The sequence below is a fragment of the Mus caroli genome, chromosome 4 (genome assembly GCF_900094665.2).
Source record: "Mus caroli chromosome 4, CAROLI_EIJ_v1.1, whole genome shotgun sequence".
Taxonomy (NCBI): domain Eukaryota; kingdom Metazoa; phylum Chordata; class Mammalia; order Rodentia; family Muridae; genus Mus; species Mus caroli.
The window spans coordinates 142,394,696-142,407,888 of NC_034573.1; the positions used below are offsets into that span (position 1 = coordinate 142,394,696).

At 53.2% G+C, this 13,193-nt stretch overlaps 1 protein-coding gene across 3 annotated transcripts in view; it reads left to right on the forward strand.

Annotated features, from left to right (window-relative positions):
• Window positions 1-13,193, forward strand: part of Nphp4 (nephrocystin 4) — an 86,115-nt gene that overhangs the window by 17,264 nt on the left and 55,658 nt on the right. For all 3 annotated transcript variants that reach the window (XM_029476428.1, XM_021159368.2, XM_029476427.1), the window contains exons 4-7: window positions 3,400-3,572; window positions 5,004-5,068; window positions 5,771-5,926; window positions 10,330-10,460. In XM_029476428.1, the coding sequence (XP_029332288.1) occupies window positions 3,400-3,572; window positions 5,004-5,068; window positions 5,771-5,926; window positions 10,330-10,460 (525 nt within the window). The remainder of the gene's footprint in view (window positions 1-3,399; window positions 3,573-5,003; window positions 5,069-5,770; window positions 5,927-10,329; window positions 10,461-13,193) is intronic.

The window sequence follows — 13,193 nt, forward strand, 5'->3', positions numbered from 1 at the left end:
AGCAGGAGGCGTTTACTGGGTGGGTGTCGTGTGAGCACCCACTGCACTCAGGAAGCAGGAGGCGTTCACTGGGTGGGTGTTGTGTGAGCACCCACCGCTGTGTGAGCACCCACTGCACTCCAGACTGCATGGGAGCGGATCATGGAGAGATAAACTCCTGAGCAGCCTTCCAGCCAGGGTGCAATCTCACATTGTCTCCCTAGACCTGAGTCTCTCAGCCTTAGACCCGCTCCCGGTGGGGTCTGGGCCGTTCTCTGGTCTATGGTGAGGTGGTGTGGGCCCGACCATACCTTGTTATACCTTCCCTGTAGGGTAAGTGTCCAGCTTTGAAACTGAGCCTGCGAATGTCTTAGGGGAGAGTGGGATCCACAGAGTTGGCCCTGCTTGGGGTGGTCAGTGTTGATGGCCCCAGGCTTGGGGGAGGGAAGCTTCAGGAGGCGTTTGTGGATTGATCTCCTGAAGGTCTTACATTAAAGGCTTGTTGCTGTGCATGTATGGGGTGTGCCTGTGTGTGTGTGTGGTGTGTGTGTGTGTACATGTGTGTATGTGTGTGTACATGTGTGTGTGTATGTGTGTGTGTACGGTGTGTGTGTGTACATGTGTGTGTGGTGTGTGTGTACATGTGTGTGTACATGTGTGTGTGGTGTGTGTGTACATGTGTGTGTACATGTGTGTGTGTACGTGTGTGTACATGTGTGTGTACGTGTGTGTACATGTGTATGTGTGTACATGTGTGTGTACGTGTGTGTACGTGTGTGTGTGTATACATGTTTGTGTGTGTACATGTGTGTGTTCAGGCAGGTGTAAGTGGGGGTGAGGTGGGGGATTTCCTGCTCCACCTCTGTCTCCCCCTGATTCTCTGGTACTTGCACGTTTTTGACCAGGCTGGCCAGTCAGCAAGCTCCCCTGCCTCCACCATGCCCTGTGCCAGGCCCAGCCTTTGGTACAGGTGTGTTCCGCCACTCCCTGCTTGTTACCCAGATGCTGGGGGATTTGGAACCCAGGTCTTCCTCTGCACAGCAAGCATTTTTACACACCCAGCCACCACCCCAGCCGCTGCTAGTGGCTGATTTTGAACTACTTGTGTGCACAATGCTGGTTTAATTTTTCTCAGCTCTCTGCTGCTCTGGCGAGCGTAGGTAACAGGTCGGCTTGGCTGTCAGTAGGAGATGCCACGTACAGCATCTGAGAGACACATTGTCAGGGCTGTGTTCAGTCCTGTCACTGCCGGCAAGAAACGGAAACCCAGCCCCTAGGCAAGCAGTGTCTGCTTTTGAAGATGAAGGCATCAGGGCAGGGACACTGATGATTTATTAATCTGTTTACCCCGTCAGAGAGGAGCCTGGGCCAGCGCCTGTGACAGGGAGCTGTAGCCCAGTGGGGGTGAGAGCCGGCTCTTCTGTTGCCCGTGGCTTTCTTCACAGGGGATCGGATGGGTTTGACTCAGACTTTAATCATGCCGTCTTAGTTGACACGCAGCAGAGTTTCTTCTCAGAATGTATGGCTTCGTCGTGTTAATTGAATTGCCCCCGTTTGGAGGCTTGTTTTCGGGTGCCGCTCGGCTGAGTGCTGCCTGGGACTTCACCAGAGCCTTTTGCAAGCTGGGAAGCTGGGGCGGGCAGGGCAGCTCCAAGGCACAGGTGATCCAGAGCAGAGCAGAGCAGGCATTTGTGTGTCCATCCCCAGGAGGCCATCGCTTCCTCCACGGCCTCCGGTCCTCACTGCTTCTCGTTTTTTTGAGCAGTGCAAGCATCTTTCATGGCTGCCTGATCCAACCTTTATAAAGCCCGTGAGCCTTGAACTTGTGGAAGGCCGATACGTTTCCCAGCTTCCTCATGGCTTCTTTAGCATGGTTTCCGCACTGTAAGGACAATAAATGATGTTTGGAGAAGAACACGCGTAGGTTCTTATCACCCTGATGCGTCCTTCAGTGCGTTCTCCGTAGAGGATGGCTCTCTAACGAGAGATGCTGGGACCGTCGGGGTGGGAAGCCTCGTTTTTTTTCTTTCTTTTTTTTAAAGGCAGTTGTCTTGGTGGCAATGACAGGAGGGCCTGAGCAGCGTGACACCCGTGTCCTTGGTGTTTGTGGTATGCATATCCTGGGTCTTTGTGTGTCCTGGGTCTTTGTGTGTGCCGGGTGTTGGCGTGCCCCCACTGGCCCCATTGCTCAGGTGGAGTAGTTTCAAGGTGACCTCTAACCTTGGCAATTCCAACTGCTTCGCCTGAGAACTTAAATGCTTGTTTGCCTGCTGAGAGAGGAGGAGGGCAGTGTTCATGGCATCAGTATGCACAGGTGTAAATACACAGGTGAGGCTCTGACAGGCTAACGGCCCAGCAGGGCTCTGCCGACAGCGTGAGTCCGGGAACCCGAAGCATAACTCTGCCTCAGCCCAGCCACCTGTCAGCTCCAAGTGGTCATTATTTCATCATTTTGCAATAAAAGATAATAGAATAACGATTTATAGTTCGAGGCTGATGTGTTAATGCGTCCCTCTGTTATCCTCGCTGACAGTCTGTGATTACAGTAACCACTTTCTGGGTGACACCGTGGTAATGATGCCTTAATAGGAGTGTTAGCTGGAATTTCAATCACAACCCACTGGCCAACCTCTGCCCTGTCTGGCACTGTCTGCAGGGGGCATCTTTGTGCTCTGCTGGGGGCTAGACACCAGACACCAAAGGGTGTGTTGGAGGTGTATGGAAGCCAGCCCAATACGATTCCTCAGGGTGTGGGCATGAGCCCCCGAGGTTGGCAAGTCCAATCCTAGGTTCACCGCTGTTGCTTGTGGTTATGATGTGGTCAATTAGAACTGAAGGCACGTGTGTTGAACTGAACCAGGGGAGGAAGCCTGCATGCACATGTGCATGTGCCCTTGTGTGTGTGTGTAAGAGAGTGTGTGGTGTGCATATGCTTGGGCATGTTTGTATGTGTGTGCACGTATCTGTGTGGGTGTATACCCATGTACATGAGTGCATTTGACAGCTCTAAGTTGATATTTGGAGACTTGAACTCTTAGAAGCGTGTTGAACTGAACTAGGCAAGGATGATGGCCCTTTTATCTTACTCACTGAGGCAGACTTCCTCAATCAAACCCAGAGCTCACTGATATGGCCAGTTTGCTCCAGGGATCCTGACTATCTCTGCTTTCCAGGGCTGGAATTACAGGCAGCCTGTTATGCCCCCCTGACATTTGCATGGGTTTCTGGGGTATGAACTCTCCAGCTCTTGAGCCTGTACCCAGCCTGTGAAGGGTTTGTCACGGTGGTGTGCTCTCGTCCCTCACAAGGGCACTGGGTGGGGCCTGATGCTCGAGGTGTGCCCATGACAGGTTCTGTGGAGGAGGGCCCCTCTGCACCCCTCACTCTCACAAATTCAGTGGCCTCTGCTCTCTGTCACAGCCATTGTACTTCCACACGACCTTGAGCCACCCCAGCATCGTGGCTGTGGTAGAAGTGGTCACTGAAGGCAGGAAGAGGGACGGCACCCTGCAGCTGCTGTCCTGTGGGTTTGGAATTCTTCGCATCTTTGGCAATAAGCCAGAATCTCCCACCGCTGCAGCCCAGGACAAACGGTAAACAGTACTCTCTGTGTTTTCAACTCCTCCTCCTCCTCTCCCTCCTCCTCCTCCTCCTCCCCTTCCTCCTCTTCCTCTTTTTCTTTTCCTCCTCCTTCTCTCTCTTTTCAAAGATTTAGTTATTTTTATTTTATGTATATGGGTCTTTTGTGTGTAAATATGCCTGGTGCTAATTCTCCTTAGCCGAAGAATTGCTCTTTTCTGTAGTGTGAGAACTGGCTTCGGGTCTGAGCGTCAGGTTTAATGTGCCATGCACACAGGCTAAAGCCCCGATCTGTCACCTGCCTCTTTTGTGTGGGACTTTAGGCAGGCTACCTGTTCATCTGTGCAGGTGCCACCATTGGTGCAGGTGCCACACAGCTGCATGACACCATTTGTGCATGACATCTCGGGGTCACACCATCTGTGCAGGTGCCACCCTTGGTGCAGGTGTTACACAGCTGTGTGACACCATCTGTGCAGGTGCCACCATTGGTGCAGGTGCCACACAGCTGAATGACACCATTTGTGCATGACATCTCGGGGTCACACCATCTGTGCAGGTGCCACCCTTGGTGCAGGTGTTACACAGCTGTGTGACACTGGGGCAGCTGTGGTGACTGTGTGGTACTCATCATTCAGCAGGTGACAGCTGAGTGCCTGCTCCACACAAGGGTGTTTAGATGCTGGCTGCACAGAGATGCACTCTGGAAGTCTCCAGCCAGGGTTCTAGTTCACACTGCATCTCTAGATCCCCGTTTCTCAGAGTTGGAACCACTCATGTTTGGCTCACTCTTTGCTGTGGGGCCATCCTGTGCACTGTAGGATTCTTGGCAGCTCCCTGGCCTCCACCAGCACATGCCAGGAGGACCCTGCCCAGTGTCTTAACTAGATATCTCCCCCAGACATTGCAGACGTGTGCATGGAAATGCTGTTTGGTGAGAACCGTGCTCCAGTGATGCGTCTGGATATTGTTTTCCTGGCACTTCTCAGTCTCTTTCTGTTGCTTTCTAGCCTTAAAAATTAGTTTTATTATTCTCTCTCTCTCTGCACACATGTGCCTGACACATGTATTTAAGTGCCCTTAAGAGGCCAGAAGAGGGTGTCAGGTCCCTTGGAGCTGGAGTTAGAGGTGGTTGTGAGCCTCCCGTCATGGGTGCTGGGACTGAACCCGGCTTCTCTGGAAGAGCAGTGATGTTGTTAACTGCGGGGCACATTTTCTAGTTTCTTGCTCCTTGGGCTGTGGGCCTTTGGGGCATGCTTGTCAGATGCGGGGAGCTGGCACTGCCCTAGCCACCTCTGTCCCTGCAGCAGATGTGACTGGCCACATTTAGAAGGCTCTGGGAAGTGGGGTCCCAGGAGCTGTCCTGGGAGGTGGGCAGGGTCCTGGTGAGTGATGTATTCATGATATGTGTGAAGTTGACTTGGTTCCTGGGTTCTGTTTTTCAGGTTGAGGCTGTATCATGGCACCCCGAGAGCCCTCCTGCACCCACTTCTCCAGGATCCCATAGAACGTAAGAGACTGGACTGGTCTGGGCATGTGTCTCGAGCTCCTGACTTACTGTCCTGAGGGCTTCCCATGCAGCCTCGTCTGGTTGTTTCTTTCAATCTGAACTGTTCTGGCCCAGCAGGTTCTGCAGTGTTCTGGAGACCTGTGGGACAGGTTTGGCTTTGATTCTATAGTGGACAGAGGAGGAACCTGCCTCTGTCTCTGACGTGTATCTGCACATTCTTGGATGCACTTGGATGCACACATGTATATACGCATATCCTCCCACCTATCCACATACATGTACACTCTCATGCACGCAAACCCTCCCACCCACATGCATCTGTATATATATGCATGTGCACACACATGTGTGTGTACACACAATTCAAACAGAGCCAAAAGCCATGAAACAAGATTCTCTTGTTTCAGTTTCAACAGAGAGAGTGGCGTGTGGCTCGGTCCTTTTTGCCTCTGTTTATTCTTGTTTTTCTGAGACAAGGCTTCTGGGATGTGGCTGGGTCTAGCCTGGAACTCACATTCTTCTTGTATGTGATTCCCAGTGCTGAGAATACAGGTGTGTGCCACAAGCCTGACGTCACGTGTACTCTCCACCCGTAGGGAAACAAGCCGTGTACTCGTGACCTTTTCTCTTAAATTTCCCGGTTTTGGCTCTTTGACTGGGAATACGGTTGGTTTCAGTCCATGTCTGGTGTTCCTCCTCCAGAGAACAAGTTCATGAGGCTGATGGAGAACTGTAGCCTGCAGTACACCCTGAAGCCACACCCACCCCTGGAGCCTGCCTTCCACCTGCTCCCTGAGAACCTCCTGGTGTCTGGTTTCCAGCAGATCCCTGGCCTCCTTCCGCCTCATGGGGACACGGGTAAGCTGCCCGTGGATCTCACCACTGTGGATTTAAGTTAGCTCAGACTCCAGAGGACCTGGGCTCATTCTGATGGGTGAAATTGGCTGGGCTTCCCACAAGTCCCTTAGTCGTGTGGCCTGGCGTGCTGGGAGGGCAGGTCTTAGTGACATCTGTCACTCAGCCCCATTCTGAAGAGTGTCAGAGCCTCCAGCCTGCTCAAGGCCTTTCCTGGAGCAGTGCTATAACACCCGCACTTCCTGTCTCCAAGGCTGTGCCAGGAAAGCCACTATTGCTGCGTCTCACCCCTCCTGGGCTGTGGTACCAGTGACATTGTCAGCATTACTTCTTGGTTGTACTGAAACACATATAACATAACCGACCAGCGTAAGCATTTTAGGTGCGTTGCTCAGGGGCATGAAGCATCTTTATATTGTAAAGACCTGAAATTACGCCAACAACCGTTACTCAGTAAATTCGGGAAAGGCCACAAACCCTCCCTTTTATACGCGACCCTGCAGAGACAGCCACGCCAGTAGCTCTGTGATCCTGAGACTCTGGTCTCTTTATTGTGGAGTCTCTACAGTGCAGGAGAGAAGACTCAGCTGCCCTCCTTCCAGCCTTGCCCCTTGAAGGCTGGGGAACAACAGTTTGGTGGTAAAGACAAGCTTGATACCCAGGCATTCTGTTCCAGAGGCTGCAGTATCCCAGATAAGGCCCAGAGATGGCCGCTGCGCAGAGGTTCCCAAACCTGCCGCCCTCCTTAGTCTTCCAGGATCTATTCTAGAAGGTTCTGCCCTCTGCTGTGGTGGCTTCTGTACCTGGGATCATCTTCCTTGCCTCTGTGCCGAGCAGGGTCATGGCTGTGGTTATGGCACTGAGCCCTTGGTGGGTTGGCCATGGGTCCATACTTCCTGTCCAGCCCAGGCCCTTCCGGGAGTACTGGGCTCTGCCACCATGCCAGCTCCCTAGCAACTCTGCCTCATCTCCTGTGTTGTTGCCAGGTAAGGTTGGGTCTGTGGCACTTGGCCGATCCCTCCAAAGGAGCTGGCCATCATCCACCCTTGCGTAGTTGCGTTGCTTCGGCAGCATGTATTGAGGTCATGGAGTAGATTTGTTCTTAGGATGGGCTGCCGCCATAGCAAATGTGGGTCTGTCTTCTGTCATGCCCGTGTGTCACGAGGCTGTTGGCCTGCTCAGCTCTGAGAGGGTTCCTTGTCACCAGTGCATGCAGTGCGCTACCTGCTTTCAGGCTCTCTTCTGTATCAGTCGCTGGTTCAGTAAAATGAGCTTCCAGCCCTCAGCCCGTGGCTCACGGTACTTTTCCCAGCATTCCTGGTGTGCGCTGCACAGTGAAGGTTCCCAGGTAACAGGGAGCGGGAGACACCTGGATCCTTACCTCAGGACCTGGTCAAGACCACCAGCTGTTGGCACCTGATGGCACCTGTAGGTAGAGTGGCCTCTGGCGAGCCACCAGAAACGTATGATCCCTGTAATCTCCTCTGCCGAATGACAGTAGTCCTCTGGGATGGACTGTCGTGGAGAGTTAGGCCTGTCATCTTTGTCACGTGTGTGCATGTGTGTCCCTCCCAGGAGCAGGCGTGTGTTGACCATCCACAGTGGTTCCCTGGAGAGGTTAGCACAGGAGGACCTTCTGTGGGAACTGGGACCCACTCTGCTGTACTTATGTGCAGGGGATGCCGCTTGCCTCTTGCACAGCTAAAGAGGCGGAACTCCCGAGAGCAGGAGGAGCTAACCTGGGGCCACACGGAGACTCCATTCCGAGCTCGGTTCCTGAGCCCTCCCTTGTTTCAGTGACCCCCGCTAAGAAGTTCCTTCTCAGGTGGAGACTTTGGCCAGACCCCACCCGTCACCCCTGGGCTGGCTTGCTCTGGTGACTGGCCTTTGGGTGGTCTGGACCAGTGATGTGAGAGGCTCCTTCAGCAGCTGCAGCATCTCTGTTCAGCCTGTCACCAGGCTCTGTGCTGTTAAGCTCTGGCAGCTGGACCTCTGTTTCCTGTAGCTGGCCTGTCCCCTGCCCTCTGCCTGCCTGTGCTTCTGGACCCTGGAGTGTGACCCTCTCTCCCTGTCCCCAGCCTGTCTCCCTTGGAACCTGCTTGAGCTTGATTTCTCTTTGCTGTGGATCCTGGCTCGGTCTGCTGCTCTCCACTGTAGCTCTCCTGATTGTGCCAAAGCACGTGCAAGGCCAGGCAGGCTCCTTGTCTTTCGTTATCGTGCCTGGTTGTTGCACAGCCACTTGTCCCGTGGGATAGTGCCAGCCCACTGTCTGCCAGCGGCAGGGTCAGGGTAAGCCTGATGAGGGTGAAAGGGGTGCTCAGAGTCCCCCTCCTGCTCTGTGTAAGCAGATAATGCAGAGTCACGTGGTCGCCCTTAGCTGGGCAGTGGCTCGAGGCGCAGGAACATCTTTTCTGTCCAGTGGAAAGGGACAGAGGGTGCTGGGCATGGCCAGACCCTCTGAAGTGTCCAGTGCTGCCCGCGGCCCCTCAGGAAATGAAGGGGTGTCTTGAGTGCCCTGACACCCAGGAATCTGGTGGCCGGCTGACACTGTGAATGGCCATGATGGCATTAAAGATGCTGGTGGGGGCTGAGTACAGACGGAGTAAGTGTAAGGGTATGCATCTCCATCTGGCCTGCTCTTGGGATCAGCATCTGAGTGGCACACTGCTTGCCGGCGGGTACTGAGAAGAGTGCCTTCCTGGCAGAGGTACTGAGGTTGCTCTGAGCCCAATTCCCTGCCTGTACCTCTGTGAACACAATTAATTAATTTGTAGAACACAGTAGCAGCTTAGCAGAGTGGAGAGTAGGCAGTCTGGAGAGAGAGAGAGAGAGAGAAGAGAGAGAGAGAGAGCTGTTCTGTCTCTTCTGTGTTCTTCATTTCCCATTCCAGCTCCCTTCATTTGCTTGCTCTCCCATATTATCATCTGATCCCAGTGCTGGATGTACCCCAGGGACCTCTGTGTGCACCACAGGGGCCCCGTGGCCACTTGCCTCAGCTTCCTAGGAGCTTTATCAGAAGCAGAGCCACACAGAAGCTTTTTTGTCTCTGTTGTCAGGGCAGCAGGGTCCTAGGGCTAGGGTACTACCTCCCTGCTCAGTGGACCTGTTGAGTGCACTGATTTGCGCCCCTGTCCTCTGGCTGCAGTACAAGGAGGTCCCCAAGTCAGAATGGCATCAGATGTTCTCCCAGACATTACTGGGATTCAGCTTAGCTGTAGTGTTCACCTGCACAGACAGACATTGGGTTTGATCTCCATGAAAGCATGCAGGCACACACATGTGCAGATATATGCACATGTGTCTACACATGCAGCGTACCCATGTGCACACACGCACACGACTGCATCTTCATCTCCACAGTCCCTCATCAGGCACACACATGTTGCTGTGAGGCAGCATGCCCCCATCTCTGAAATCCTCGGTGAAGCAGAGAAGGAAGCTTGCTCCACACCACTGACCCTCCAGCAGGAGGCCATGGAGCTCTTCTGATGGCCTCATCAGCACCAAGGGTTAGCTTAGCTCTTCCCACCTCTCCTCTCCATCTGCCCCTCCTGCTTTGCTTCCTCCTCCCTCTTCCTTCGCTCTGTTCCTTCCAACAGGAGGGAGTCTAGGCTGGCCTTAGCCTTCTGCCTCAGCCTTCTGTATGGGATACTCCACCACACCCAGTCAGCTGTCCTTTTATCTTTGAAATTGGCCTCTATGACCCTTAAGTCCATATGTCTAAATGTCTAAGTAATCACAGAAAGTATAGGAAGAGGCAGAGACAGGAGCAGGTTGGAGGTGGGGCAGTGGTAAAGCACAGGTTCCATGGGGTTATGGGAAAGGGTTGGCTTTTTCCGGGCTCCTGAGGAAGACCTCCCTAGCATACCCAGATCCTGTCCTCAGCGTAGACACCGAGCACAGTCCCCAGGACCACCTTCCTCCTGTCTGTCTCCAGGCAGCACCCAGGTGCTTCTGGGTCTAGGCAGAGGGATGTCTTATGGTGCCAGTTGGTGTGATTCTTCCTGTGTCTATACCATGTGCATCCCATTCCTGCGTGCACCTGTCACACGGGTCAGGGTAAGACAGTAGTGTGAGAAATAAAACAGCTGGCTGCGGTCCTGCAGATGATGCCAGGGATAGAATGGCTGTAGCAGGGCAGGACAGTTGGAGCAGTGTGGGGCAGCCATAGCAGGGACAGAAGCTAGAGCAGGGTGGCCCTTTCTGCCTGGCAGATGCTGGATCAGTTAGGGGTTCTGCTCTGCCCACCTTGCCCTGCAGAGGTTCTGCTGTGCTGTGTGAGCAGTGAGCAGATCTCTTACCTTTAAGTCCCAACTATATACGGTGCCTAAGACTGGTAGGAACATGGCCTGTGTCCTCTTCTGCTTGCTCTCTTGAGGACAACATGAACCCTCTTCCCTTTCCAGGTGATGCCCTGCGGAAGCCTCGCTTCCAGAAGCCTACCACATGGCACTTAGATGACCTCTTCTTCACCCTGTACCCTTCCCTGGAGAAGTTTGAGGAGGAACTTGTGCAGCTGCTCATCAGCGACCGGGAGGTATCTCATGTCTCACCCTGCTGTAGTTTAACCTGAACAGAGAGGGTGCGGCTGGCGGCAGGCTGGGATAGCCAGCATCTGCTGTTGCTAGATATGGCAGCACGTCCTGTGAGATGTGGTTCTACCTTTGCCTTTTTTTTTTTTAATGACCGAGGAAGGCATTTCTTTCCCTTTATCTAGATTGCCAGCTAAAGTGGGTTTAGGAGGGGCCATTTTCCCCAGGCCACGCCCTGAGCAGGAGGCCTCCAGTCCCTTAAAGGTGCTGACAACCTGTAACATTGATGCTAATTTGTGTAGATTGTGAAATAGTTTTCATTTAAAAGTAAATTACCTCCCCAAATGGGAAACATACAATACTCTGCAGCTACCAAGGATCTTTGAGGCCAGGGGGCTTATTTGAGGAGTTGATTGGAGGCTCTGAGCTCTCCTGAGACACTCTGAGCTCTGCCTGTGTAGACATAGCCCTGTAAATTTGCCCCCAACCCTCTGTCAGAGGCAATCCTGTCTGTTGATTCAGAAAACATGGGTTTGTTCAGGTACTTGGGTGAAGGGTTTGGGGGATCACCTTGGGCAGGGGCATTGAAGTGGCTGTCATGAGGGCAGTGCACAGAGCTCACATGTTGGCTACACTCAGGGTGGGGGGTTCACCCGCACACAGGATGCCCTGTGGTGGTTCTTCTCCAGTCCCATCTCATTACTGACCTATCTGCTCCATCCTCTGACATTGGGTCCTGTCAGATGTTCAGTGCAGCTGGTCAGTGCCTCAGAAATACCTCTGCAGGTGGGGACTCCTGTTTGCCCTCTTTTCTGAGTCGCTGTCCTAACTGTCCCACATCTGGTCAGAGCACAGCCTGCCAAGTCCAGCAGCATGAAACCCTTGTGCACCAATTTGTTCTGCTTGGGCCCGCATGGCCTCTTCCTGTTTTTTTGACTGGCAGCCACATGGAAAATCCCTCCTGCTGGGAGAATCGCTGTCCCTGTCCATTCTCTGAGCATAAAGAATGGGTTACCAGCAGTTGATTGGTCAGACCTCTCCTTATCCCCTCTGAGGACCATGGCGAGTCTTTGCTCTTGACCCTTGAAACAGAAGAAAGCACTTTTCATTCCAGGACAGGCTGGTGGGGCATCTCCTCCCTGCCCAAGCAAACTGGCAGAAGGGTTCAGGGTACACCTGTGTGTGTGTTGGGGGCAGGACACACCTGTGTGTGTTGGGGATGGGGCACACCTGTGTGTTGGGGGCGGGGCATGGCTGTGTGTGTGTTGGGGGGCAGGACACACTTGTATGTGTTGGGGCAGTGAGCCACAGAAAGGCCTCTTTCTCCTGTGTTCCTTCCGTCAGGGCCCAGCTTTTCTTGTCACCACATCTGTTTTCCGATTCTATTCTGTCGCACTTAGATGAACCTCTGGACAGTGTTGGTTTTCGGGCCTTGATCTCTACTTCTCTGAAACACGCTTCTCTCTTCTGCTGGTTTCTCTTGCCCATGGCTCTGTGGTGCTGGTCATATGCAGTTGGTTCCTTTATTCGCTCTTCTGTGTCATGTCCCTCAGTGGGAAGGTACCGTGATGCATCCGTCTGTCCGGATGGATGCATGAACCTTTATTAACCTGCTAGGAACATTTCTGTTTGAGTCTGGGCACCTATACAGTAGGGTCTTGAGTGGGAAGAAGACTTGTATATGACTGGCAGGTTCCTTGGGTGTGAGCTTGCAGTGACTCAGTTCCTGTGGTGACTATGGACAGCCACAGGCTTATAACACACACAGGAGCCTAAACACTGGGGTTCCTCAGGGGCACACACCTCTGAGCACAACACTTGTGGAGCCAAGCTGCTGTGGGTGTGGCTGGCCTAGGCCAAGGCTCGTAGGCCATCTATCATGGAGTGGAGGTGCTGTTGGGTGGAGCCTGCTTGCTCTGCCCCAAGAATTCCAGAGACCTGGCCTGGTCTTGACACTAGGTGTGGAAGGCTATGGTGTTCCAGTGGCGCCCTCCCTGGTTGGTGGCTGTGGGTGGTGGTTTTGTGGCTTTTTTCTTTCTCATAGGTATGGTGGGGTGATCCTCTAAGGAAGTGTTAATTGCTGTGTTCTCTCAGGGATCCTGGGGAAAATCTTCATTTACTCTGTGGTCCTCCAAGTGGTCTTTCAGAAGCATGCATCTAGTTTATAAACCTCTGTGGGCTCTAGCTCCTCATGAGACAGAGGCCTGCACACATCACCTTCTGGGTCTGTCTCCACCCTCCTGCCCTCAGTCAGAGCGGCCTCTTTGGGCTTCTGGTCCCAACCTGGGCCTCTGCACACGTGTTCATGTCCTGGGATTCCTTCCTAAAGATCTTTGCCTGTCATTTCTCCTGAGTCAGGCCTCCTGGGGCTGGGCGGCACAGTGGAGGGACTTTACTGCCTTGGTATCCGTCCTCCCCCCATGGCAGGCTTACAGAGTTATTTTTGTAGTTATGTTACCAGAGACTAACAGGCCCAGCTTTGATGTATTCAGCTTGATAATGGGCAGCGAAGAACAAGAAAGTTAAAGATCAACCGGTAAAGACCATGTAACTTCATAAACACTGAGAACCGAGGGGCAGGGTCGGGGGGGGGGGTGCATGGACACACTCTGCCATTTGTCAGGGTTCCCATGTTAACATGGAGGTCCCTAGCAAACACAGGAGTGGATGTTCACAGTCAGCTATTGGATGTATCACAGGGCTCCCAATGGAGAAGCTAGAGAAAGTACCCAAGGAGC